The sequence below is a fragment of the Rhyacophila brunnea genome, unplaced genomic scaffold (genome assembly GCF_057557595.1).
Source record: "Rhyacophila brunnea isolate RB1 unplaced genomic scaffold, BYU_Rbru_1.0 scaffold_4, whole genome shotgun sequence".
In the NCBI taxonomy this organism is placed as follows: Eukaryota; Metazoa; Arthropoda; class Insecta; order Trichoptera; family Rhyacophilidae; genus Rhyacophila; species Rhyacophila brunnea.
Genome location: NW_028233068.1, coordinates 11,214,641 through 11,242,563, shown reverse-complemented (window position 1 = coordinate 11,242,563; position 27,923 = coordinate 11,214,641). Strand labels below are relative to the sequence as shown.

Genomic DNA, 27,923 nt, shown 5'->3' with positions numbered 1-27,923 from the left:
AGGTATCGCAAGGTACGAAGAATAAATTTGTAGAAAACGACATTTTGAATATGAATGACTTTTTGCCCAGGAACGTCACTGGGTTCAGTTTATATAGAAAAAACGAACATAAGATCCGAGTACCTACATACTAGACATGCTTTAAATGTTGACGTCTCAATTTACTGTGAAAAAAATACATGAATAAAAAAAACACTTTATATTCTTTAAAAAATATTTTAATATAACATAAATTCTCTTCCACACAATACTTAATTATCATAATATATTTTTTACAATTTTGATTTGGCAGGGATAGTATACGTATGTTGTATTTTAAAATTTTTATTATAGACATTTTCAAGTAATTCATTATTTTACAACGTTTTTATTAGGTCGTATTCTTGTTTGTCCTGTGGTTGTTTATCCAGTACAAATCTTGCAATCGATTTTTAACTAACTTCCCGACTAGCTAGACATTTGAAACTTTTAGAATATATCAAAACACGATGCCAATGCATTCTTTTAATACTTTTAGCCATCTTTAAGTAGAATTGAATTCATTTTCAGTTAATTCTGTTTTGTGTGAAAAGTTATTTTTGGAAAAAATCCGTAAAAAGTAAAACACTATTATTGGTTGCTAGGGGGGTCCTAGCAACAAAATTATATATATATACGTGCGTTACTATGGAAATCAATATGAAATGTCAAAATGACATTTCAGTATTCTATGTTTATTCAGTATTTCTATCAAGTACAACTTTTTTTGATCGTTTAAGCTAGTCAAGTTTAAGTTTATATGATTCAACAGAAAATTTTAAAACGTTGTATATAAAAAGTTCTTTTTATCTTGTAATTATTTGTATACCTACTTAAAATTTTGTTATTACATCATATTAGTCAACAGTCATTTTGAAATCTTTGTTATGATGAAATACAAAATAATATACCTACAAGCCAAATAAAAATAAAAAAATATTTAAAAGTATTTTATCAACTCAAATAATACACCATAAAAAAAACTGTTATACTGTTAACTGTTATATTATTAAAATGCCTGGAGATTTGTTCATTTGGTCAGTATTTTCATTATTTAGTTAGTAATAGAAATGGTCAGTATATTTTTTTAAGTAAACTCTTATAAAATCACTTAGTATTTACCACCTATTAAATAATATATTTTACGACGCGTTTCGCTCACTATATGTACATTGCTGCTCATTGGTCAATACACAAAATGTCAATAGATTGATTTGACGAAAGAAACCATCTCACAATTTGCCCAGCTCAATATGTAAAATATTAAGATATGTTTTACACAATTTAATTTGACGGGTTGGTTCTATTTGAAATATGTTTACATGACGTATAGATATTATTTTTTAAATATTTTCAAAATAAATGTTAGTAATCAAACTAGAGTAAAACTGAAAGTAATGTCTCATAATATGATTAAGTATACACCATGTTAGGTATGTTGTCTAGAATAAAACTTAATTATGATTAATATATTTGATATTAAAAAAACAAATCATCACACGAAATACGTAATCAATAATTTATTGGTTTTTGTGAGTTGGTAGCTTTCGGCATAACTCCATCTAATTAAGAAGATTAACATTTTGTAATCAGCATTTAAGATATTAATACTTACCATATATTGAAAATACTGACCAAATAAACCCAAACCAAATATTAATATTTTCAATCACTTGATGCATTTGGCCACAGCATTACATTATCTTAATGACAAAGTCTTTTTGATTTGGCCAGTATTTCGTTTAACGTTTGAACATATTCTATAGAATAATTACTGATCAAGACACTCGTTGTTGTCACCGAAATTCTTGCATGCCTTCGGACTGAAGTCCCAATCAGGAGTCACGCACTTTCCACATGAGCTTGACAGCAATAAAGAGAAGAACCTGAATGTAGCCGTCTGATTGACAGGATCAAATATTAGAGTGATTCCGGTGGTAATGTGAGTTATCTGCACCGATCCACCATTTATTGCGTAAATACTGGAAGAAGAAAATAATAATAAATAAAAGTAGGTATACCATAAAGTTAATTCGCTCTTTGTAAAGGTTTACATTCGTATTAGGGGTTGTCTTCAGTTCTATTTCTTGCTGAATGACAACTTCTATATGAGGCATCTGATTCCAAAAAGCGATAAGTCCACATTTGGTCAAAATCGAGAAAAAAATACGCACGTATTCTTTGTATAATTTTACATAATATGTATTGACCTATAAATTCCATAACGCGACACAACCCTACAAAAAAAAATATTTTAAGTCTCGATTTATTACAAAAAGCGCCAAGTCCGTGTTTCATATTATTTAAAGCTTGGTTGATTTCGTGCGTGTTTAAGTCAACCAATAAGGGAACGTTCAATATTGAAAAGGGCGTCTCCGCTCCGCTCCTGCTGTAGCATCTGGTAAACTTATGACAGTGCCACGAAAATATGTGCCTTATGCGGAGTAAATTAAAAAGTGAGGAACAAATAGCGCTACGTCCAATTTTATTTTGCCTATATTTAATACATTTAAGAGTTTATCGGCTGAAAAAAATTGCCATTTGGTTCTAATTTCGACATAGAACACAACGGAAAAAATAATCTCACGTTAAAACAAATAATTGAAGCTTGAAACATAAAAACGTGGTTTCCCGAAAATATTGAATTGTGGACTTGTCGCTTTTTGTAATTAGACGCCTCATATCAATTTAACGAAAACTCTTACGTAATATCTGGAATATCTTCATTGGGATGTTGATAACCATCCATCCAATTGATCTCTTCTTCGTAGATTCTGACGATAGCTTGCTTCCCATTGGTAGTGATTAGGACAGGCGTATCTACATTGAAACATAATCACACATAGGTAATGATGTAATATACCAATCGTAAAACACTGAATCTTTTCAATATAGGTACCTAACAAAAATATTTGAAATATTATTGTAGGTACATATATAATTCGGAAAGACCTCAGAAACATACCTATTAGAAAAAATCTTGAAAAAAATATAGGTGCTGGACGGGAATCTTTTTTGGGAAATGGTGGCATCCAACCACATTGGCTGGAATCTGATGGATGCGAGTTCAAGTCCCTCACTATTTTTTTTTTTAAATCGTTACGTTTCTGAAGTGTTTCTGAATAATTATGTATGTTCATTAATGAATTTTACTTTTCAATCTTATGAATTATTTGTTGAATAAATGGTGTGTCAAAAATGTGACGTAATATAAACAGGGGTTAAAACGATATGTGAAAAAATGTAACAATGAGGAGGGGGGGGGGGGGGGGTTAAAAATACTGTACGACAAGATCTTCTTGGCTATGTGTTAAAACTGTGAACTAACAAGCTCCTCACATTTTTAATCGCACTTCGATTATAGTGACGTCCAGTTAGCGATGAGTTTTTATAGTATAATTTTTATATATCTCCTACTTAGTCGACAACAGCGACTACAGGCTATTGCCTAAATCTTTTTGTTGGAAAGTAGCCAAAATCGTGTGATGTCATATGTGGACGGCCCCTTCTGGGGGAGTCTGGGTGCGAGGACATAATATATTATACCTGAAGTAGAGTAATAGCAAGCCATCCACCTCTAAAGTCATGGGTTGTGGGTTCTTATCCTACATTTATCAATTCACATGTTGTTTTCTCAATATCTGTTAACATAACCTCAATTTTTGGCAGGCCTATATTATTATTAGAACATTTTTTTACAAGGAATGGACGTTACCCACTTGGACAACCTATTAGGTCCATGCTATAGTTCCAAACACACATTAAAAAATAACATGTGAATTTGTCAAACTTGGGGTTTGAACCCTGCTGATAATGTCCATCCATCGTGAATCTAGCTACCTACTTTATATTGCTATATTCTACCGTGTAATACAAAATTGGAAGAATAAAATGACAACAAGGAATTTTACGTACCTCCGACATAAAGCTTGACAGCCAGCATTCCCTCGGCAACCGTCCTCAAGAATGCGAATCCTGGAGATGGTGTGCAGTCGGCCAAACCGAGCACCGTGAAGTCTAAATTCTTGTGGACAATTCCTTCGATGTCGGTGAATGAATCTCTTTCGATCACGCATTTTTCTATTGAATGAGACATAAAGACAATAATAATTACATTTCTATTGATAGCATTATCATGAGCCAGGGTCAATCCACTCTTAGATGAAGCTCTCACCTAACTTCTTCCACTCTTTTCGGTCTATAGTTCTTTGCTACGATGTATATCTACTGGATTTTATAAGTTTTAAAAGAGTCGTCCTGTTAAAGGCATCCCTTTCATTGTTTAGTGCCCTTTGGGCACCACTGTATGATGGCATTAATAAAAAATATGCAAAGGTCATGACTTTGGAAGATTCCATGCGAATTACCATTTCTAACATAGAACCCGACATTGATTTGTTATGTAGAAACATGCAACTACAAATAATACATACTACTGTGGAACAACATCTTCTTGGCTATGTGTTAAAACTGTGAACTAACAAGCTCCTCCCATTTAGTCGACGACAGCGCCTTCCGGCTTATGCGTAATTCTTCTTGTTGGACAGTATGTATTATTATTTTACATAATGGAATTCTAACAAATAAATGGTAACTCGATTGATACAATTTATAGTATCAAATCCAGAATAATAATGAACACCGGGACTGAATAGTCTAGTGGTTGTCACCGAGTGACATGTCCAGCCCATTGCCATTTCATCTGCTTGGCGACCTCTATTACATCTCGTACTCCTGTTTGATTCCTTATCCATTGGCTTCTTTTGTGGTCTTTATTATTCATTATTATACACATGCATTTTTCCATTCCACGTTATGCTACTCTTAATTTTTGGATTTCTATTACATTAAGTGTCCATTTTTTACATGCATACATGAGCACTGGTAACATATTGTTTGAAAATTGTACGCTTAAGACACAAATGTCAAACACTGTATACCAATGTATTGGTATACAGATATACAATTCGTACAATAAAATAATATGCTAGTATTTGCATGTAACTCCTATTGATAGAAAAAATACTTGATATACACATACTATTGACAAACATAACTTACTTATATATCCTGCCTCCTTGTGATTTATTAAAGAAGTCCAGAAAGACTTCAGCTCGACTTTTTCTCCTGTTGGAGATTTAAGTACCATTCCCTCCTCCGTCATACTGCCGTTTAGGGCCAGCATGGACTTTTCCAATTGTCCAGCAATAAGGGATGTAATGGACATTCCCGGATAAGTCCAAAGAAGATCAGAAACTGTTTTAACCTTATTCGATAGAGCTACTATAGCATTTGAAACCTGCAATTCAAACACACACAGTTATTAATGATTTGTTATAGAACCAAGACTTACTAATCAGGAAACACACGAGCTAACCTAACATGACAGAGTGTTGATAGATCATCGGCTCAAGTTCCTCTGGGCTGGCTTAAATTCACACTTTTTTTCATTACCTATGCCTACTGGTCTATGATAATAAAAATTCTAGGTGTGTGTTTAGTATGAAATATCACTTATAATGGCAGTTCCGTCGGGTGTGTTAATTAACAAGGGTACCAACTCAAATAGTCGGCATTTAGATAACTGCAGATAACCATTTTGTATACAAAATACATCCGTAATATATTGGGGTTATATCAGGTGTTATTGGGTGTTATGGTGTTATGTAGTTGGAATAGATCTGCTAATGGATATATCATATATATTTTATTTTATGCAGATAATTTTTAAGGTTTTACGGCTGGTTGTGTGAATCAGGAACATGTTAAATGTCATCATCATCAGGAGCACAATAACTTGCAATGGGTTTTGGCTTCATCTAATAACTCTCTCCAGCTGCCCCAAAGATAGCAACTAATTTCGGTATCTACCTCAAGCATAATATGATAAACATGTCGAGTGTAGCATAGAATAGAGTGCGTAAATAGCTTAGGAAAAATTATATAACATGTAGGTTATTAGTACAGGCCATAGAGTAAAAAAATACTTTTAAAATTATAATCTACTAAACTACAGTCCTACAAACTTATTTAAAGAACGGTCAAAAATGGAATTATGAACTACCATATGGACGCCATTTTGAAAACATCATTCGAATGTCAGATTCTGTCCAGTTGCGAGTCTTGATTGGGTAGTTTTCGATAGTGGCTCCCCCATCCATTCTATAGATAAGTTTGTAGGTCTGTACTTCTTGTTAATTTTTCGAACAAATATGATAATAATTCTATATTGCCATCTGTGAATATACTGACACAAGCTATTACTTTTAAAAATCGATAATTCATTGGTTTGCGTCTACAAGAATACTATTTTTCTAAAGAAAAAGCTTCAAAATCACAGAAAATTAAATTTAATCAATGCCCTTACATCAATGCAATAAAATGTGGAATTTATTGTGTTATAATTCTATTAATCTTAGGATAAGTCAGGATATTGATACACCCCTGTTACAGGCGGGCTTCTCCCGGTGTAAAATAATCATTTAGTAGTCATAAGTCGAAACGTAACCCTGACCTCTAGAAACGGCTTCATAAAACATCAAATCTGATTCCTTGCTCAACTACGTAATTTTTTTTTTATTCATAAGTAAAGGCCTTCGTCCGGTGTGTGAAAATCATATACTGGGCGGAGGTGTAATTAAGATAAATTTAATTTGATTTAAAAAGTATAAATGATGATGGATGAAAGAGATAATTTTAAGACTAAATATAATGTATAAAATATTTATTATTAAAGTATTTAGATCTAATAAATTTTGCCGGCAACGTTAAAATCTCCGCGCGCCTGCGCCGAGGTGGTCCTCGTGATTCGTCAAATCAAAAGGATCACGCGATAAAATTTGGCCAATCACGAGAGTCCTTTTTGCTGGTCGGCATGGGTACGGGAAATTTAAAAAGAAAAAAAAAGTGAGTAAGCGTCCTTTGTAAACCGTGTACGGACCTGCGAAACTGATTGTAAAAACAAAATATGTAAAAGACTACAAAATAACGTTGTCCAACTAAATATTAAAATATATAACGCTAAGACCCGCACAAGAAAGACTTAGTGTTTTATTTAACCTAACAAACATAAATATATCGTTCTTTTTTGTGAATCCGGGGTTCGATGGACACTTGAGCTAGCCGCTGGAACCCCGGACATCTCAATATTGTTGTGTGAGAAGTTATATGGACACCTAATTAAATTTGAAGGAAAATCATAGAGATTATAATAAATTGTCAGTCACCCGAAGGCTGGAATAGTCCAATTGGCAGTAGGTACATGCGCCTGCTATTCAAAATGACTATGGATCGATCTTACCTGCTGCTTTTAATTTTAACTTTGTCAAGTAAATTAATCATAATACAGACCGAGACACACCCTTCATAAAATTTCAAAATATTACATCAAACTTATTAATTGGGTAATATAATATTTGAAGTAACTAAAATATACTCACATTATTTGATTCCACAGAAAACTCGACTTTTGTGTCTGAGTGGGGCTTAATTGAAACATGCGTCTGAGAGTCGATAGGGCATGTTGGACCGTTTCTGCCATACAACACGCTGATGTCCAAATCCTTATGGCTCGTCCACTCGGCATAGGTATGCCCCTCAGCGGCAATACATGCCTACAACATACAGATTGGTTATTAGTTGTACTGCTTAGTATAAGTAACTATTTGGTACATCATGTTCAAAAAACTGTCATCTCTTTTAGTGGTCATAGTATGAATATCATTTTATGAGGGTGCTTTAAATTCCACAGTGAAAGTGCTGTTTAAGTTCTACGTAGAGTTGTAAATAACCTCTCAATTAAATCATGGATAGTTCAGTAAGGCAATTTCTATTCGATGCAGAATAAATTGTTTCATATTAATAATGTTACTCATTTTCCTTTATATTTTTCACATCATACTGTGAATCAATTTGATTGTATTTTACCTTCCATTCATCTTGTCCAGGTTTATCTAATCCTGTGATCTTGGAGGACAGTTTCCATCCAGCAATCTTTATCTCCAACTTCATGCTTCCATTACTCCACGAGAGAAGAGTGTTTTTGTCGTCTAAGCTGGTTCTGGAAGAATAATTGAATAAGTTCAATCGGAAGAAAGAAATACTGATATTGATTCCTCGTAGAACACGGTTTTTGAACCACCAATTAAAAAACTAATAAAACAACACAATACACAGTTAAATAAAATGTATACTTTTATAATAAAAAAATCAGTATTGGTATTGAATGACGTTAAATCTAGTTAATATAAACCTTGGCTTTGAGCATATTTTGAAAGCTCAACAATACAGTGTAATTATTGGATAGGCGCTTAGGTCACCTTCAGGCTTATTGTCTTGAACGTGAGACTTGAAAACACTGACTTGCACATGTGTAGCTAAATTTTAAAACCCGCTATAACACTTTTTTGAAATAATTAAGATATATCGTCGGTGTTTTGTAAAGGCGAATTAACTAAAATGCTATTTTACAGGAGGAGGATTTTTAACTATTGACATTTATTTGTTTATGACCTGTGGATGATTATAAATATCTAACAAGTTTATAATAAAGCTTAGAAAGAATACTGGCATTATAATAGACATTGTTATATAATATTTTAAAAGGCCTAATATGTCACATTCGCTTTTTATTCGTAATTTTAATTAATTTAATTTTAGTCGATTATCGTTTTTAAGTACTTTCCTGTGGAGATACCAATTCACCGTTTTTACACAACAAATCTAGTGGGCTACATATTGTATTTTAATTAAAATCTCGATTTCGCCACAATGGTTGATTCGCCCTTTTTACAAAACACCGACGATATTATATATCGTTCGTTATTAAAATCTCTACATGAAAATTTTATCGCATCTTTCAAAATCCGCTAGGATTAACTGTCATTTATGAAACAAAATCAATGCGTCTATCAATTCCCGCTATAACACTACTGAAACATTTAAAAACGTTTTTAGTTCAAAAAGTTTTTATTGATTCTCTCAATAACGTAATGAAAAAGTGTTATAGCGGGTTTTGAAACTTAGCGACATACATGTATTTTATTGCAAAGGAGAGTAGTACATTTGGTTCTTTGTTTATTATTATTGGTTTTTTATTGTTCAATTCCAGCAAGGCAAGCTTTGGACAATTTTACTCCAGAAAAAAAAGTAAACTTTTAAAGTCAATTATCTTCATGAGCTTCTTGAAACCATTGCTTGATCTACAAATAACTACTATTTTTGCCTATTCCCACATATAAACTTCTTTTCATATGTTCCCTGTCGTACAACAATAACACTCACAAGCAGTGACATCCCATCGGGGTAGACAGGCTATGTGTTACTCTTAAGGGTGGCACATTAAGGAATTAACACTATCATAAACACTTTTGAAAGCAGTGGCGGTTTGCCATGGACCCAACGATGATGTCGCTTCATTACAAAGTATCGACAACTTAGTTTGAAAAATAATCAAAGCATAAAAAATCCTTCATTCAGCGCTCTTTATAATGTGCTGTCCTTATGCAACTCATGGCCTGCCTACCCCCATAGTCCTATAGTCCAATTAAATTACAACCAACTACAAATGGCATACAGTTGAACTTGGTTATTACGAGCAAGATGGGACCGACTGAATTTGCACATTATAAGCGTTACTCGTTATATCAGAGAATAGGTATTTTTAAATGAGCGGTCACATAATGCAAAAAGTCGCAATTCAAACAAATATACACAATTTTTCCCCGAAATAATCATGGTATTCATAAACTACAAAAGAAGTTGTTTATTGTAATGAACGCTGGTAGGTACATATTGACTTCACAAACCTTGGATTTTTTACATGCAATTTCAACCATATACGTGGAAACTTTTTCAATATTGTCGGCGAAAACACCAATTAGGTAGATACTTAGACACTTAACTAGTGTCGTAAATGTAATCCGATCCCGGCGGCATCCTGTCCGGTCGGATTTTATTGCTTAGGGTCGAAATATTTTTAAACGATCAACACATTAAGAGTTTTAAGAAAATTTTTAATGATTTTCAGCTCAGTATATCCGATAAATAGCTCGTTATAAAAGTGAATAAATGTATAGAGAAAATCATAAACTAAAATCAACGAATGTTTCCTCGTTACATCCGAGATCTCGCTATATCCATGATCGTAATAACCGAGTTCGACTGTATAACCGATAACGGATTGAAATATATTTAAATACCTCTTTGAAGTCCACTGCAAAAAATTGATCTTGGTTCTGTCGTCAGACTTTCCCACCTTGAAGTCAATTTCTGTTTCTGCCCACACTGCTGTCGGGCGTACTCCAGGTGCATTAATCCTCAGCAGGCAGCTTCCTTCGGCTGGTATCGACATCAACGAGAGGAAGTGCGAGCCCATTAATAATGGTTTTGCTATTGGCATCGTACTGTCAATAAAATATTATTCTCTATGGTTAATTAAACTTGTTCTCTCAAAACCTAAACAAGAAATTGTGCTATTTACTATTGACCAAACGAGAGCCGGTTTGATTTTATTTTAAAGTCCTGCGTTTTTACCAAGAGGCGAAAACAAATAATATAGTCTTCAATTTTCCAATAGATACTTGAAAAAAGGTCAGTTGACTGTCACTCCTGACAACAGGAACAGGCATTCCATTCAAAATGTAACTTTCTTAGGCTTTTTTTCAGGCCAATAGAGCATTTTCTCCATAACTGCTTATTTTGTATAATGATCTTATTATTATGAATGTACCTACTTTTTCAAATGTGAAATTAATTAGTACCGAAATAAATGTGTATGTTTGAAAATAAAATATGGTTATCAAATTGCCTATCGGTCAATTTATTAGAGATTGTGTCCAGTTTCCTTCCATTCCCGCAAAGTACCTTAAAACCTAGTGAAACAGTACCTAAATCGTGTTTTATGAATATTTACAATTAAAATGTAGTTTGACAGGTTTTTAGAAGGTAACTAGCAAAATAATTTTTGAAAAATTCCTAGTTTGAACTATTTGTTTTTTTTTTAATTTAAAAAATATCATTTATTACAAAAAAAATTAAATGTATATAATTTGATTTTTTCTTTATTGCATGCATTTGTTAAAAGAGTTCAGTGCAACGATCCCAGTACGGTCGGTCTCATTTTAATGTAAACATTCAATTCGGTTGCAATGATTGCATGTTATCATCACATAAGTAAAATCACCGCTGTGTTTATTGAATAAAAGGTGTCGAGTACCACTAAACATAGGTTTATAGGAATTGCTGTAAACTTCTATGATTTCGTATCAAATCCAGATAATTTATCCGAGTTTCAACTTGAATTTGAATTATTATTTGGACATTTTAGATTAATTTCATTGGTCGAACAATCTTAGTAAATATTTTAATTTAAAAAAATATATGTATATATTTATTGCTTACTTTGCATTTGATTTGTGTGAATTTATCAACTGCCAAACAATTTCAGGAATTGACGAAGTTCCCTTACAGTCAAAATATAGTCCATCTTGTTTCGTCTGAAAACAGAAAATAAAATCTATAGGCAATTTTATTTATCAGAGCAGTGGCTGCTGGACATCATTTTAAGAAAAGAGGCTTCACAGCTGTACATAAAGATGGCATAAGGTGAGGAAGGTACGACCATGACCTAATTTATTGTATGCGGTGTATTGATCTTTCTATCATACCCAATCACTTTTGACGCTCCTCATCAAATGACTGGAGGGATAAAGGTGGTTCAGAAGGTCTAAATAGAGCTTGTTGAACTGTGTTAGTAAGAGATACATGATCTTTAAGGTAGAGGGAAACAAACATAGAGGTATTAAATAAAAAGAGGGGCAAAGAATCGGCTTTCTCATTCAACAGAATGAAGCAGGTCAACAATAGCCGACCACTTATGCGAAATAGCGACGCGATAAAAAAAATGCAGGGCATCATGGAGGATTTACTTTGGTCATTATAACGTACCCATATAATATAATGTTAAAGTAGAAATTTTGCCGCAAATTGATTACCAGCCTTCCTCACCATACTTTTTCACCATACTTGCCTGCTTCACCATATTTTCATATTACCTGCCGCCCCTAGGAAATAAAGATGTACACAGAGGTGATTGCAACCCACATCTGATGATAAAGTTCATAAAATACTCACTTTACCATAAGAAGTTATAAATTAAAATAGCTGCAAATACATTAAAACTCTTTCTCATATGACAATATAATTGTTGAAATCAGATCACAATAATTATTATTATTCTTCCAATGCTCATTTACTTTACCTCACAACCAAATATCCAAGGACTGAGGGTTTATCCTCGATGAATGACTGGCTAATGGGACCCAAAAATTTTAAAACATGCCTAATGAAAAAAATATTATCTACTTTTCTTTGAATAGATTTTCTTTCTTCAATAGACCATGTACGATCCTAATAGGATCATATGGGCCTCCATAGAGTGAATGTTTGTATTGACAGATGTTTGTTTTTACGAGAAATGGATGTCAGCCAATTGCTCAATCTATTAGGTTCATACTCTGACTCCTATAACAATATGTATATTTGCCAGACCCAGGATTTTAACTTGGGACCCACGACATTATAAGCCAATGCTTAAGCCGCTCGGCCATCGTAGGTGCTTTGAATAGACACTTAATAATAACAAAATATAATAAATTTCAGTTTTTATTGACATTAAAGTAAAAAGACATTATCGATGTTGTTAAATTATGTTGTGTAACTGATCCAAATTCATTACAATCTTGAAAACACGTCTTTATCTGTTAGCAATTAATTTATTTTTCGGGCTATAGTCTCTTATATGTTAAATCCAGGCCTTTGATGACATATTAACTTACATGTACTCTCTTTCCACCAGAGTCAAGAGAGACAGCTTCTGTGCACATCCTACAATGTTCTTGCAATCGTTTCCCATCATTTGAACTCAATATTATTCTACCACCCGAATAAGCTGTTAATCCGGCTGCCAGAGATCCTCCAGGCTGCAGCCATGTTGTCCTGAAACCAAATCCATATGCAATAAAATAGAGGTGCCTGACAATATACATATTTGCAGATACACATAACCTTAGATGTAACATAATCCACAGACCCATGAGAATGTCAAACAGAGACAGTGCATTTTATTGATTAAAAGAAACTATAAAAGAACATACCAACATAACACAGCTGGCGAAGAGGAATGGTATCAACTTGGATATGCCTTCATCCTATAGTCAATTGATCATGGTTGATTATACTGATGACTTACTTACTGTACCTTAATATTATATTAGTATAGATTAGGTAGAATAAGCGTCTTTATATTATCATTATCTTCTTTTCTTGATGCTGTTTTTTATCAAAGTATGTCGACCTAATTGCAATATACGCCTACCTTTCCTAGGCCAGTTGTATCAGTCGTATCGTTTGTGAAAACCCTTTGGACATGAAGCCAACAGAAACGACTTCTGCCTACGCAATGCCGCTTTCAATCATACTTTTTATTGCGAATGTTTGAAAAGAAGTAACGTAACAAAATAATCTAAATCTGCTGAAATACTTTAGTGCTAAAGGGAATAATTCATATTGGACGCAGTTCAGCTCATACCTAAATGCAGTTTTAGATGCTGGAAGTTGTTATCGTGTAAATATTCAAATACCTTTTATTAAGAGAATTCATACCTGATCTTGGAGAAAGGCACCGATACTGAGATGGTGATATTACTGGGAAGGTAGAGATCTGTCACTTGCGCTACTTCAGCGGCATGAGAAATGTTCATGACCGGATCGTGTGATGTCAAACTTAATAACGCTAAGCTTGAAGTTCTGCAAAATTAATGATCGAATTCTGATAATGACATTCAATTTTGTTTCCTGACATCGCAATAATATAAACATAGAATAGGTATAAACTCTGATATTCATTAAATCAGGTTTGAAATTAAGAGGAAGTGTTATAAAGTTTTATTGTTGAATAATTAAAGATTTTAAAAGTGTTTTTAGTTGATCCATACATCATGTCTAACAATAATAAGACAAATATGTTGTATTTTGAAGGCATTCTTTCCAAGTACAAGTAAAAGTACCAGTCAATACACAGTTCAAGATAAGCATTCTGTAATATTAAATTCCACTTCCTAATTAGAACTTACGTTGGATATCATATAGATGAAGAGACATTTATTTTATAATTGCTGCGTTCGGATATAGAGAGATACCTAGGTATATCGTCTGCTTAATTCTAACATATCGTAAGTCAGTTTAACCAAAGTGTTCAGGAGGTAGTTAAAACTAAATATTTCAACTTAGGGAATCAAATGAATATACTTATTTTGTTGTAGGACAATCTTTCACTATTCTGGATTATACTTTAAACAAAATATTTAATATTTTTTAAATATAATGTATCTACAGGACTTACATGTTATTAGAACTGACTTACGTGTTATTATCGAGTCAATAGTATTCAAAATAAAAGAGATAATCAAATTGCAAAATTGCAAACATATGACATACGTGATGTTCAACTGGGTGTCGAGACACTACCATAGACATATTATATAGGTATTATACGACACTACTGAGATATGAGGCGTCTAATTCCAAAAAGCGGTAAGTCCACATTTGGTCAAAATCGAGAAAAAAATACACACGTATTTTTTTTATAATTTTACACAATATGTATTGATCTATAAATTCTAAAACGCGAGATAACCCTATGAAAAAAAATATTTTAAGTCTCGATTTATTACAAAAAGCGCCAAGTTCGTTTTTCATATTATTTAAAGCTTGGTTGATTTTGCGCGTGTTTATGTCAACCAATAAGGGAACGTTTAATATTGAAAAGGGCGTCTCCCATGCTGTAGCATCTGGTAAACTTATGACAGTGTCATGGAAATATGTGCCTTATGCGGGATAAATTAAAAAGTGAAGTACAAGTAGCGCTAAGTCCAATTTTATTTTGCCTATATTTATTACATTTAAGAGTTTATCCGCTGAAAAAATTGCCATTTGGTTCTAATTTCGACATAGAATACCACGGAAAAAAAATCTCAAGTTAAAACAAATAATTGAAGCTAGAAACATAAAAACGTTGTTTCCCGAAAATATTGAATTGTGGACTTGTCGCTTTTTGTAATTAGACGCCTCATATGTTATGTTAGTTTACATGATTCTATCTCCTTTCCACATGCATATTTGGATATTAAATGAATGAAATAGATGCGTTATCATACTTGTAAATGGAAATCACCAAAACATAAAATCTGAAGAAAAATGACTTACGGTATGTCAGAATTAAGCCGACGATATATTTTGAGAGAATGTTTTTATAGTTATGTCTAATTAATTAGTATACACCACAAGGATTGTATCATGATTATATTATAACTTATTACTTGTTATTAAAATTAATGGTGAATAAAAATTTATTTCGTAAAAATTGAGTAAGTAATTGATTAAAATGGATAGATTATGACAGCACCAATTTTCATTTATGACTTATGTAGCATCTGTACTGAGTTATACTTTGTCAAATTTATAAAAACCCTCAAGGCGGACACCTTGAACGAATAGATAAAATATTTGCTTGAATAAAATTCCACACACTTACTTACAAAGCATGAATGACAAGGCTGAATAGGGCGTCCATAGGGGGGGGGCTTACTTAAAGTTATAGTAGCACAAATAATGAATTATTTACTTACCTAAAATTGACATCAGTTTTCCTAATTTTTTCATCTTTAGTTTCTTTGTACGTGAGGTTTCCTCTAACAGATGTGAGTGATGACAGCATCGTATCAGTCTGTATGTTTGTTCCTAAAACGATTCATGAAGAATTTTAGTACCAACCTAATTTTCCAATTCATAAGAATAATACATAATTTATAAACATGTCAGAGAAATATATTATGACCACTAGAAAAAATATTTTTCGTCGGGCGTTGTATTTTTTCAAAAAAAGGATTTTTTCTAGTCATGCATCAGAATTCTATATCAAATCATAGCGCCCTGCAAATGTTCGCAACCTCTGTAAATAATAAATAATAAATGGAAACTTCGACGACACCGACCCCATAACCTGCTGAGCGTCCCGCTCGCTGGCCGAACAAAACATACCCTATGAAAAACTATCATAGTGTTACCAACGTAAACCCGGCAAAACCGCGAGATTTATTAATAAGATTTTCTCTGTTTTATCAATACATCCCCATTCATTCCACCCGACCCTGTCTGATTCCTGATGTGAAATTTGAGACAAATAAAGCAGGGGGGTTTGTCACCAAATATACCCCCCTCCAAAGAATGCCTCAAATCACACATCAGATTTCTATATCAAATCATAAATAACCAGCCCTGCAAATGTTCGCAACCTCTGTAAATACTAAATAATATTATAAAATAAATAACATCTCGAAAGTGATTTTTACGAGGGGCGAATCTCATGTACAGAGGGTAGCTACAGGCTAGTCTTAGCCCAAGGCCGCTCCGACCGTAACGGGACATTGACATACTCTTCTGACTTCCTACGCATCTCCCTCCCACCCTTCACAAGAAGGTAGAATTAGAGATATTTTTTAAGTAGTACCAAAATGACCACCATACTGTGATAAACGAGAACCAGCCCTTCGCCCGATATACGGCATGATTGACGCCTAGGATATCACAATGTAATCTTTATGTAAATCTTTATTTGGCTACGTATTTTTTTCGACTTATACGAGGTATAAATGAGAACTCTGCCATTCTGGGCAGTGTTGACCTGTGTGTTCCTGATAACTATCTTAGAAATAGAGAACATCAGTTGTTTATTTTCCCAAGGTGCAGAACCAACCTGCCACTGGTAATGCCAATTGGGAGGGCGATAACTATGTTCAACGAAATTGCTTCGGGTGTTGATGTATTCCACCTACGTGAGGATGAGTATAGGTGGACGTTGTTTTATAAATTCTTAAAATAGGGTCTGCTTAACTCATCCGGTGTACTTCCTTGTACCTATCTAATTCATATTTTTGTATGTACATATTTCTACTGTTTAATAACATACTATGTATCTCTTTTTTATGTAACACTTACTGTTTTAAGTATACTTCTTTGTTTCTATATGTCATGTCTTCGTACGTCTTAAACTTATAATTTGTAATGTCCACAATATGTTAAAAATAAATTGAAATTGAAATTGAAATCATGGTATTACTATATATCTGATGTGTTTTCAAATTATGTAATATTATGTTCAATATAAAGAATGTTTAATTCTCATATCTTGTGAATTATTCGTTGAATTAAAGAAATAGTTTATTGCCAAACCATTAATATGATACGTTTCGTATGTGGATAGCACTGAGAATATATTATTTATAATAATCATTATTTTTATTTAAATTGTATTGCAAAGCATTTACCGATCTCTGAAGGTAGTTGGCTCACCAGTAACGTTGGATACAGCAGTATTTGTTGATTAATATGACTCTCCGATAACAGAATACTGGTCAAAGTATCTATCACTGAAATAAAATCAAAGAAACATAATATTAATTATAACAGAATGCGAAATTATTGAAAATTTATACTAACTAGTAAATAATTACAAGATAAAAAGAACTTTTTATATACAACGTTTTCAAATTTCCTGTTGAACCATATAAACTTGACTTGACTAGCTTAAACGATCAAAAAAATTTGTACTTGTATATATTAATAATTTAGTTGCTAGGACCCCAGAGCCCTAGCAACCAATAATGGTGTCGAAATAACTTTTCATACAAAACAGAATTAACTGAAAATTAATTCAATTCTACTTAAAGATGGCTAAAAGTATTAAAAAAATGCATTGGCATCGTGTTCTGATATATTCTAAAAGTTTTAAATGTCTAGCTAGTCGGGAAGTTAGTTAAAAATCGGTTGCAAGATTTGTACCGGACAAAGAACCACCAGACAAATAAGAATACGAGCTAAGAAAAATGTTGTAAAAATTATTATTAAGTCATCCCATTCGTTGACGCTGTTTTCAATTTGTCATAAATAAAATTGAATAATTGATGATATTGTATGTTATTTATTTTATGCACTGGTCGAAATTAAGTCAAGTCCTAGTAAAATAAATTTTTGAAGTGAATACTTTTTACGTGCTGTGTTGTACACAAAAATTCTCAGAAGAGTGAATCCTGATGATCTGAAAATTAAAGAAAGCGGGCAGATTCGGTCCATAGAGCAAGCGCGCACGCTGCTGATTGCACTATTTGTGTGAGTGACAATTTTTTTTTTTTTTTTTTTCTATATATATAGAAAAAAAAATTATCTATATATAGAAGAAAACTATTATTTTAGATGCAAACCAATAAATTATCATTTTTTAAGTATTAGTTTGTGCTAATATTAACAGATGGTAGTATAAAATAATTATTGTTTTTAGATGAATATGTAGAAAATTACATTGGATTCAAGAATTTTAAAAATAAGTACTTACTGAAATGATTTTAATTTTGAATAAAAATACCAATTACATTAAAACATTTCAAGCTTATACAATTTACTATTGCTAACTCTACACATCCGAAAATGGAAATCAAACATCGATGATTATAATTCTAAAAAATATCTACCAAGGCTATCGATTTTTGCCAGACACGGAAGTTGACTCCAAACCCATGGTTTTAGAGATGGGCGCTCTAGCACTACTCCTTTGTAGGGATAAAATATCTAATGGGATAGTAGTACATAATATAATGATAATTTTCACATTTAAATACATCCACACATTCCACAAAAAACAATAGACCTAATTTACTTATTATAACGTCGAGGTACCGTCCTGAAAATTAATGATTTTCGACTTAAGACGGTACTTCGGTGAAACGGAAAATAATTTTAAACCATAGGTGCGGCGAAATTTCGGACTGGCTGGCAATCGGAGAGCGAAAGTCGAGCTGTGAACATGTCAATTTGTTTTGTGTTGGCGACGGGGGAATTAATTCTTAAATCGTGTAAAGATGACTAAAAAACGTTACCCATTTACTTGAAAAAGAAAACATGTCAATGAATATATTATTGTTATTAGTAATAGAACAATAAACATAAACATTAAATGGACGCATGTTGACTTTTTATGATAAATTATGTTTTGTTCTGCACGCGTCATTTGCACAATCTTCGCGTCGCGCAGTCACGATCATTTTAGACCGTGCCCCAGCTGAAGTATAGCCTTAACAATATATTCACATCATATTTTTTGGTACTGCATCAATTAAATGAATTAAAAAATGTATACTGACATTCTTTGTTTGTGAGCTTGTTCATGGATGTTTGGTTCAAATGCATTGCCAGAACTGCTTTTCCTTGATGTTTGATGATGAGCTCAGCGTGAACTGGATCCAGGAGTTGATCTGTTACTCCGTACGACTGAAGGAGGGCCACTAAGTTCTCCACTGATGTCACAGAGGACGGTTTTGGTTTCAGTCGAGCCATTGCAACTGCTGTTAAGCCTTGAACCTTCAAGTAGACCTGTAAACAAATATCGATCATATTATTACACCAAGAAAATATGACATTCAACAACTTTTATTAATTTGTTTATATTTTCACATCAGTATATTCATATTATTGCATGTACAGTCGAACATGGTTATTATGATCACGGAAATAGCGAGATCTCGGATGTAATGACGAAACATTCGTTGACATTTTAGTTTATGATTTTCTCACTTTTATAAAGAGCTACTTCTCTGGTATACCGAGCAAAACTGTTAATGTGTCGATTGTTTAAAAACAACATTTTCGACCTTAAGTAATAAAATCTCACCTGGCAGTTAACTAGACCGATACCGCTGGGATCGGATTACATTTATGACACTAGTGAAGTGTCTAAGTACATAATCGGTGTTTTCGCCGACAACATTGAAAAAGTATCCACACATACTATGGTTGAAATTGCATGTAAAAAATCCAACCTTTGTGAAGTCAGTAGGTATCTACCAACGCCGGCGCCTCAGCACTTCAGTACAATAAACAATTTCTTTTGTAGTTTATGAATGCCATGCTTGTTTTGGGGATTTTTACGATGGTTTTCAGATGTTTTATGTTCTATGCTTAAATAGGATGTGGCGCGAAAAATGTTATATAACGATATAACGAGTAATGCTTATAATGAGCAAATTCAGTCAGTCCCATCTTCCTCGTAATAACCATGTTCGACTGTACTTACTTCTGACACTGTGACCACTGAAGGGGTGACAATCGTGTTGGCGAGGAAATCTTTAGAATTTATTGACACAGTGACCATATTTTAACACACATTTGAGGCGCCAACAATTGCTTGACTTGGGCCAATGTGAAACCAAACATGCTCTATCCAGAAAAATAAAAATTCATTAAGAAAATACTTACTCCATAGTCAGCAACTACGAGCCCCGCATTTTGAACAATCATTGTGAAGTATAAAATATTTGGAAGATCCGTCTTAGTATCGGCAACAGTAAACAATTGGGTGATGAGACCCATATCTCTTTCCGTATCGGCAGCGTCATTCAAATAATTTCCCGTGGCCCAGAACCGGTTTCCAGGGGGTCTCAGTACTTTTGACAAATACCGCGCCATTTTAGCTCTAAAATGTTTGACAATTAGTAAAGAAATTGAACATATTATAAATTTTTGTAAGTATTTAAAATTCAATTTTTATTAATTATAATTACGGCAGCTAATGGCGGTTTACAACAGCCAAAAGGTTACATAATTTTATAGTTACCTAATTTATCAGCGTTTTAATATATTGTCAATACACCCACAATGGATGAAGTATCCCGATATATTATTGAAATGGCAACACGCTAGCTAGGTATACGTGTAATAATATTATTCACAAAATTCTCCATTCATTAAAACCCATTCTCTGCGGACCTTTTAATTAATATTTAATTACCACATTTAAATAACATGCTAATTATATCTAATGGCCACCTGATGGGCAATGCACCAGTTGAGATGGACGCAGTGAATGGGTTAATCGATAAATTGCTTTCAAACTATCCATATCTTTTGATTGGTATTTGTGTAGATATTACAATCTTAATTTGTCTGAAACTATATTTGGTTTTTTTCGTTAACAAAATGTATTTATTTAACAGTGGCTGTCGGTTTTGTTGCAATATTATTTCTTATTTATCCGAAAATCACCTGGCTAGAGTCTGTATTCTATAAACTGGCGTACACGTTATCACCGGCCTTCTTCGCGCTCTGAAGCGGAGATGGTAGGCTGTGATAACGTCAAGGTCAAAGCGGGGGTGGGAGACAGAAACGCACGGTGTATTGTGTCGAGGCTGGTATATTTTATCGTATTTGATACAGGGTATTGTCGTTGGCGGTCGGTAATTGGTGCTTTGGCGGGCTGCAAACGTGGTGTTGCGGCTGGGCTGCTGATTGATGTTTGGCACCCGAGGTGAGAGACAGTGCTTGCGGCGTGGCGATGCAGTCTTTTTGGCGGGAAATGCTGGCTGGGCTGCAGACGCTTGTGGCTCCGCGTCCGAGGCGAGAGAGAAGAGATCCTGGCTGGTCGACGTCTGATACGAGAGAGAGCTTTTCGCGCGCGTCCCACTATCAGATTACCGGCATTAACGCCCTCTCTGTTTTACCGACGAATTGACTAGTGGCGGTGCGAGCGACCGTTTTTGACAGGCCGCGTCTGTGTTTTGGCGGGAGCGCTGACGAATTTGAATTTACGATTCTTTGAGGCGGGCTTCGCACGGCTGAGGGTTGCGAGAACCGTGAAGAGTGGACGTAGGCTGAGGGGTATGGGAAAGTTAATGGTTCGGACCGTCCTTTGAGGTGGTCTCCTGTGGGAGACTTCCATCTGGTATCAACGTCACACGGAAAGCATTGTGCCATTTGCAAGTTTTCAATGGGAGGGAACAAGATGGATGCTGAAGCGGGGGGGGAAACCGCACGCCAGCTTATAGAAGACAGACTCTAGTGCATAAACTTTACTGTATTATGCATAAGGCCCTAATTCTTATAAAACATAAACAAATTGTATCCAAAATTGGTAAGTAACTTGAATATTATATAATTCTATTTATGGATATTAAAACATATGAATTCCGATGGAAATATTGGGAAGTAGTGACTTATAAATATCAACAGATTTTAAATTACTGTAATAAGTATAAATAAAATTTGAAAACATAAAATTCCTGTATTAACTTACAGATGTTGGTAGCAATCATAAGTTGTATGCTCCAAACTCTTTATGGTAGTGTAGTAGAAGTTCTTTAAATGTCCGTTTGGCTGCGAGGTGATGAACCAGTGGAGGGAAAGAAGACGGTGCGGTGAAGGTTCAGACAAGATTAGTATAGTGATGGCTGCGACTCTCATTTCCAATGTCTCTCTGGGGTTTTGAAGGATTGGCCAGTACAGATTGTGTGACTGTAACATATTTAAAGGGAAATGACATGGTTTTTCAGTTTGGGAATCTAAGAGCGCCTGTACACGTGCATGGATTTACTTGCACCAATAATGTGTATTTTAAGCTATCGCGAAAATAACTGTTTACACCTAAAAGTGCTGACTGTCTCACCAATTGCAAATGTAAGTGAGACGCGATATTGTCATCGTATGGTGCTATTATTTGACAGTTCAAACAGATTCGGACAAGTTCGTAGATAATCGGTAGACGTCAAAGAATTTTGAGTGGTGTAGTTTGTATTTCTTCCGGCAGGTTCGCCATTATCATTCTACCGTGCATGCGCACCGCCGTGCAAGTACCAATTATCGCATGAAAATTTAGAAGCTTCTGAACTTTTTTGATACATGCATGCAATCTTGCAACTTGCACGATAATACGTGTTTACACATACATTTTCTTGTTATGGCCGGGATAATATGCACTTTCTTTTTTTTTTCTTTCAACCATGTCCGATCGTAATATAGTGACACCCCGGAAGTCCGGGTAGGGAGGGGAGTCGGGGCCGCACGGCCGATCCGACCTCAGAGCTCGACTCGCCGGTCAACCGGGCGTCAATGAGGCCCTCGTAGCGTGCCGTCGGCAGAACGCGGGAGACACACGACCAGCTTCCACCCTTCGACTAGCTCAGAATAGTTCAAGGCGGTCAATAGTAGCTGGTTTTTAGTCCGGTAGAGCACGTTCAGTGCACGGTAGGTCTTGACAGTTGGGGGTAAATGCAGGATTGACGGGATGGAAAAATGATGAACGCACGTTGTTCGTAGCACCAATCGTTGCCGAAAGTTTTATTACCTAATTAGTTAGGTTCACGAAAAAAATTACACAACACACATTACATACACAACACAATATTACTACACATTAACAATCTCACACTTTATAAATTTTTAACAGCCCTAAATTTATTAAAAACGGGCGCCTAGGCTGTCAATTAAAAATTAAGCTTCCACAGGGCACACAGCCTGTCGCGTTTGGGAGTCTTACGCTAACTAACTTTCTACCTGCAGTGTTGCGGCTAGCTCTCCTTCTTTTGAGCTTTATCGCTGTCTCTTTCAATCTACCCCTGAACGACCACCCCTCTCTATCATTCTTGCATGCGGCGAATGTTTGGCTTTTGCCTGGGTTTTACCGTAAGGGTCGTCCAAGCTACCTTTTTGGCAGGCAGACTGAAAGTTACAGAGATTTCTAAGAATTGAGCCCAAAAGAAGCAACATTTATAGTTGATTACTAAAGAGCATTTTATGCATAAAACGGCGATGGAAGGATTTTGGCGGGATATGAGAAACATGAATGTGGCATCCATATCTTCGCTCGTGATTTACTATTAAGGGGTCCTCCATGCCCGTAGAAACGTGGAGGTATCAAGCGGCCCCATTCAGATTCGAGCGAAGTGCCCATTCTGTTTCCCGCCATCGTCCCTCCATCCTCGCTCGTATTACCGCAACACAGCGGTGTGCTCCTTGCCCCATTTACTTTATTGACGGTGACATGACCAAACTCAATAAGTTTACATATAACGGGCCCTTCTTAGGGTCAGTTTAAAATTATATTCTCGCAAGTAATTCATTACAATTCAAGAAAGGCATCGGGGCGTCGCCATGAGCAACCTAAGTTCACATAGTTTTTTTTTTCAGACATGAAATATAATTCGTATCTATAAGGAATTTACATTACAAGACCGGACGTCATTGTCCGCCTCCGTATCCTGCTTGAAGAGCTTATTAATTAATCTTATTAATAACGACCCTTTTCCATTACAAAAATATTTTTTTTTTTTTAAACAATGCCTTTCGCTACCTTTCGCACACGTCACGAGTCTCCATGACGCAGCTACATTCGCGACTTCTATTTTAAGCTTACAACTTTCATGGTTATAAACAAGCACTAAGCAGCACTCACACACGGTTATTCTGGGTCCTCGCCATTTGGTCGCAACACCCAACCGTTTACAGTTACTTTGGGTTTACCAACGAGACTATCCCCCACCGTTCATATCCCGAGGGAGGGTCGACGGACGCCCCTAGCTGAGGCGAGTGGTTCAGACAGACCTTTGCGTGGTCGATCCCTCGCCCACATGCTCAGAGCGTGAACATCGCCCCCCATCGTTCAACCACCAGCAGAGTATACCTCGCTGCAGCGCCCCCGCGGTGGACAGTGATAACCAGCCTCAGTTTATCCTGTCACCTAAGTAGCGGTTACAAAAACAAAGCACAATCTTACAAGGTGGAATCTGGCATGAACGACATCGTTACAGGCTCATCACCTTCAGTTCGCTACCAATTACGCACACCGGTATTCTTACTCGGTGACGCTACATTTGCGAGAAATTATGTTTTGACAGGCATAATCACAAAGCAACATCTATTACACATTACAATAAAAGAAAAAAGAAGACAATTTAACAGCAATCGACTTCTGGGTAAAACTCTATCATTCCTGCCTCACTACGCTAGTAACAACATATTTTTAAATCACAACAGAAATTCAAGACATAACTAGGATGAAAACCACAATTACAATCAATAAACAAAGTATAAAACCTTAAAAACCCGTCCCTCCGCCATGAGGTGACCCTGATGCAAGCTTCCTACCTACGTTTCGAACCGCAAGAAGAAGGCGGGTAACTGAAGTACCCACATCGCTAGGTTGCGAGCGATTGCGTCAACGACGTTTTCGACTCGTATGGCGGCAGTCCGTGCTATTTTAATTTCTACCTGTTTATTTCTACGCACCGTTTTAGGTCGCGTACGTCTACGGTGGCTATCCCCACCGATTTCCGTGGTCTGAAACCTCCTCGATTTATATCCTTCTCGGTGAAGGCCTCCCCTTGCACCTTTATATAAATACCTTGAATTTCTAACTATAAGGGTAGATTCCACACCACCCGTATCCACTCTTCTTCGAAAGAGTAGATGGTGGAGCATCGCCCGTTTTAGCTCCTCTGAGGGCCTATCCTCATCGCCTACTTCAACACTACACTACTGCACTTTTTCGCTACTTCACCCCCCCACTACTAATTAAAAAAAAAAATTAAAATGGAATTAGATTTTCTGGTAATTCGGGTAGACACAACGACGCCATTCTGCCTCGCGGCTAAGCGAGCGAATGCTGAAGTGTCGCCCTTTCTGACATGGCTGAAAGCCCATTGTTATCTACTACGTTCGCTAAGTAATCACAGCAATGCTTCGGATTCACGTCCGCTAGCCCTTAAAGATTCATCCTCACTTAGCGACATACAATTCACGAGAGGGTTGTGGCATTCCGACCCTGCATATCGAATTACTAGAATATCCGGCCACCGATCGATAAGGGACCCTCAACACATAATAAAAATACGCCTCAATACCGCCCTCCGCCAGTCGTATCTTGACGAAGAGTCGAAAAACGGCCCCTGCGGTGGTGAGAGGGTCTGTGCCGACAGGGGTTTACCAACGGACTCTCACACAAGGGTGAGAGGGTCTTACCGAAGGCGTACGAGCCGGCCTCCCACACACTCGCCGGAGTGACGAACGGCGCCTCTCAGTCAATCACTCCCGACAGAAGACAAAACCAAGGTGCCACAATAAAAAAAAAACAAATTTAGCTTCGCCTCGCTACCCATTCATGCACGGCGGAATCACTCGGCCGGCACTACACTTCGCGATCTAGGCTTCCTCTCAACACACACGACACGTCAAGTCTCCCGCTCACGATCGGTACCATTACCTAGATGCAGGTTACTTCCACAGTGGGCTCTCGCAAGATGAGGCGCGTAGCTAAGACTCATCTCGTCGACCCGTGGCAGTTCATCCTAACACAACTATTCCTACCTAACGAATGCGCACACTAAAAATCGTACCCTATTTTCATCACCTGTATCTACATGCGTACATACATGCGTCCTTTCTGACACGGCTGAAGGCATATCGTTATCTACCACGCGCGCTAAGTTATCACAGAGATGCTGCGAATTCACGTCCGTTAGACCTCAAAAATCTGTCCCCATCACACGACACCAACTCACGGGATAGTTGTGGGGGACACACCATCCATTACTAGAATATCCGGCCGCGATCGACTGTTGACTCGTGACACAAAGAAAATACAAATAAAATACAAACACAATTATGGCGTACCTGGCGCGAACAGATTCGTTACACACCGACACCCTCCGCCTCACTACTCTATTGCGCACACTGGCACTCGTGCTCAATGTCACTACATTCATGGGCTCGCCTTAATCCTGACAGAGAGACGACAGATGCCTCCTCGATCAATCCCCGATCGAGAGGCATGGTCCTACCTCAACGAGTCAACCAACCAGCCGACGGCGCCATCATCTAGTCAACCGCCCCGTAAGAAGATGCGCGTAGCTAAAACCTATTCCGTCGGTCCACGGCAGTTCATCCCAATACCTCCATTCCTCCTTAACAAACGCTCCTCGCTAACGACCGTTATTACTTCTCGTCACACGCTCATACATGAGTCGTCATTAAGTAAATTAACCTAGGCAAAATTCAAGGGATACAATTAACAAAATGTGCTTACAAAACAAAATTTAAAATAAGTATTCATGGTTATCATACTTAGTACACTAATCTCCGTACTAAATACGCAATACAGAGTCATCAACCTGGCCAAGGTAGATTTATAAATGAGAATTAAGATTCATTTTCAACATTTTTCATCTCATCTTAATTGAGTGAATAAGGTCATTAATATTTAATTATTCTATTTTATTCCGTCGTGTTCGACAACATAGGTTAATGCAGTACCAAACTGCGGCATATACTGTAGTTAAATTGTAGGTCTAACAACAAAATGACACATCAATAAGACATACACTGCAATGATAACAATACACAAACATTACAATACGAAAATAAACAACAATATGAAATATGAATTAAAATGAAAGTTTTATATTGGCCTGGTCGTTCCTCCGTAGGGGGTCTCCTTCCTCGTCATCTTCTCCAGTTAGAGCTTTATAGGCGCTAACCGGCTGTGTGGCGGTCTGTTACCGCGTCGTCCGCGCCGCGCTGGCGTACCACGCCTCTCCACGGACATTTCGTAGCCGGCATCCCTCCTGGTCCGCGCCGTCTTCTCGCAGATACACTGCACGGTACACTCAATAACTTCCATCAAGTCCGTATCGCAGTTATCCATCGTATAGTTAAAAATAAATTTAGTATTTAAAATTTATTATTAGTGTCATTGATCCTTATTTGCACGCACTGGCAATTGTTCGTATTGCAAAATCAACAGAAAAATATAAACTCGAGAAAAAAAATGTCTTACTGTCAAACTGACAGATGACAGCTGTCAAAAGTAACAAATGGCAACACTCACAGCTGATTCAAAATGGCGGATGTCAACAGACTCAGCTGTTTCAAGATGGCGGACTATCACAACACGACAAACGTCAAAGTGACAGTTGACAACCTTCACAGCCGATCCAAGATGGCGGATGTCAACAGACTCAGCCGTCCCAAGA

General features: G+C 36.0%; 1 protein-coding gene across 5 annotated transcripts in view; it reads right to left on the bottom strand.

The window, feature by feature from the left end:
* Positions 1-208: 208 nt before the first annotated feature.
* The window catches only part of cv-d (vitellogenin-like lipoprotein), a 44,900-nt gene continuing 17,185 nt past the window's right edge, over positions 209-27,923 (bottom strand). For all 5 annotated transcript variants that reach the window (XM_085954011.1, XM_085954012.1, XM_085954013.1 and 2 more), the window contains exons 10-24: positions 22,196-22,413; positions 20,383-20,599; positions 19,272-19,500; positions 17,403-17,504; positions 15,705-15,816; positions 13,681-13,824; positions 12,855-13,014; positions 11,419-11,513; positions 10,218-10,421; positions 7,945-8,077; positions 7,458-7,631; positions 5,080-5,317; positions 3,934-4,098; positions 2,724-2,838; positions 209-2,000 (exon numbers count right to left, since the gene is read on the bottom strand). In XM_085954011.1, coding sequence (XP_085810137.1) covers positions 1,790-2,000; positions 2,724-2,838; positions 3,934-4,098; positions 5,080-5,317; positions 7,458-7,631; positions 7,945-8,077; positions 10,218-10,421; positions 11,419-11,513; positions 12,855-13,014; positions 13,681-13,824; positions 15,705-15,816; positions 17,403-17,504; positions 19,272-19,500; positions 20,383-20,599; positions 22,196-22,413 — 2,517 coding nt within the window. In that variant the 3' untranslated portion in view covers positions 209-1,789. The remainder of the gene's footprint in view (positions 2,001-2,723; positions 2,839-3,933; positions 4,099-5,079; positions 5,318-7,457; positions 7,632-7,944; positions 8,078-10,217; positions 10,422-11,418; positions 11,514-12,854; positions 13,015-13,680; positions 13,825-15,704; positions 15,817-17,402; positions 17,505-19,271; positions 19,501-20,382; positions 20,600-22,195; positions 22,414-27,923) is intronic.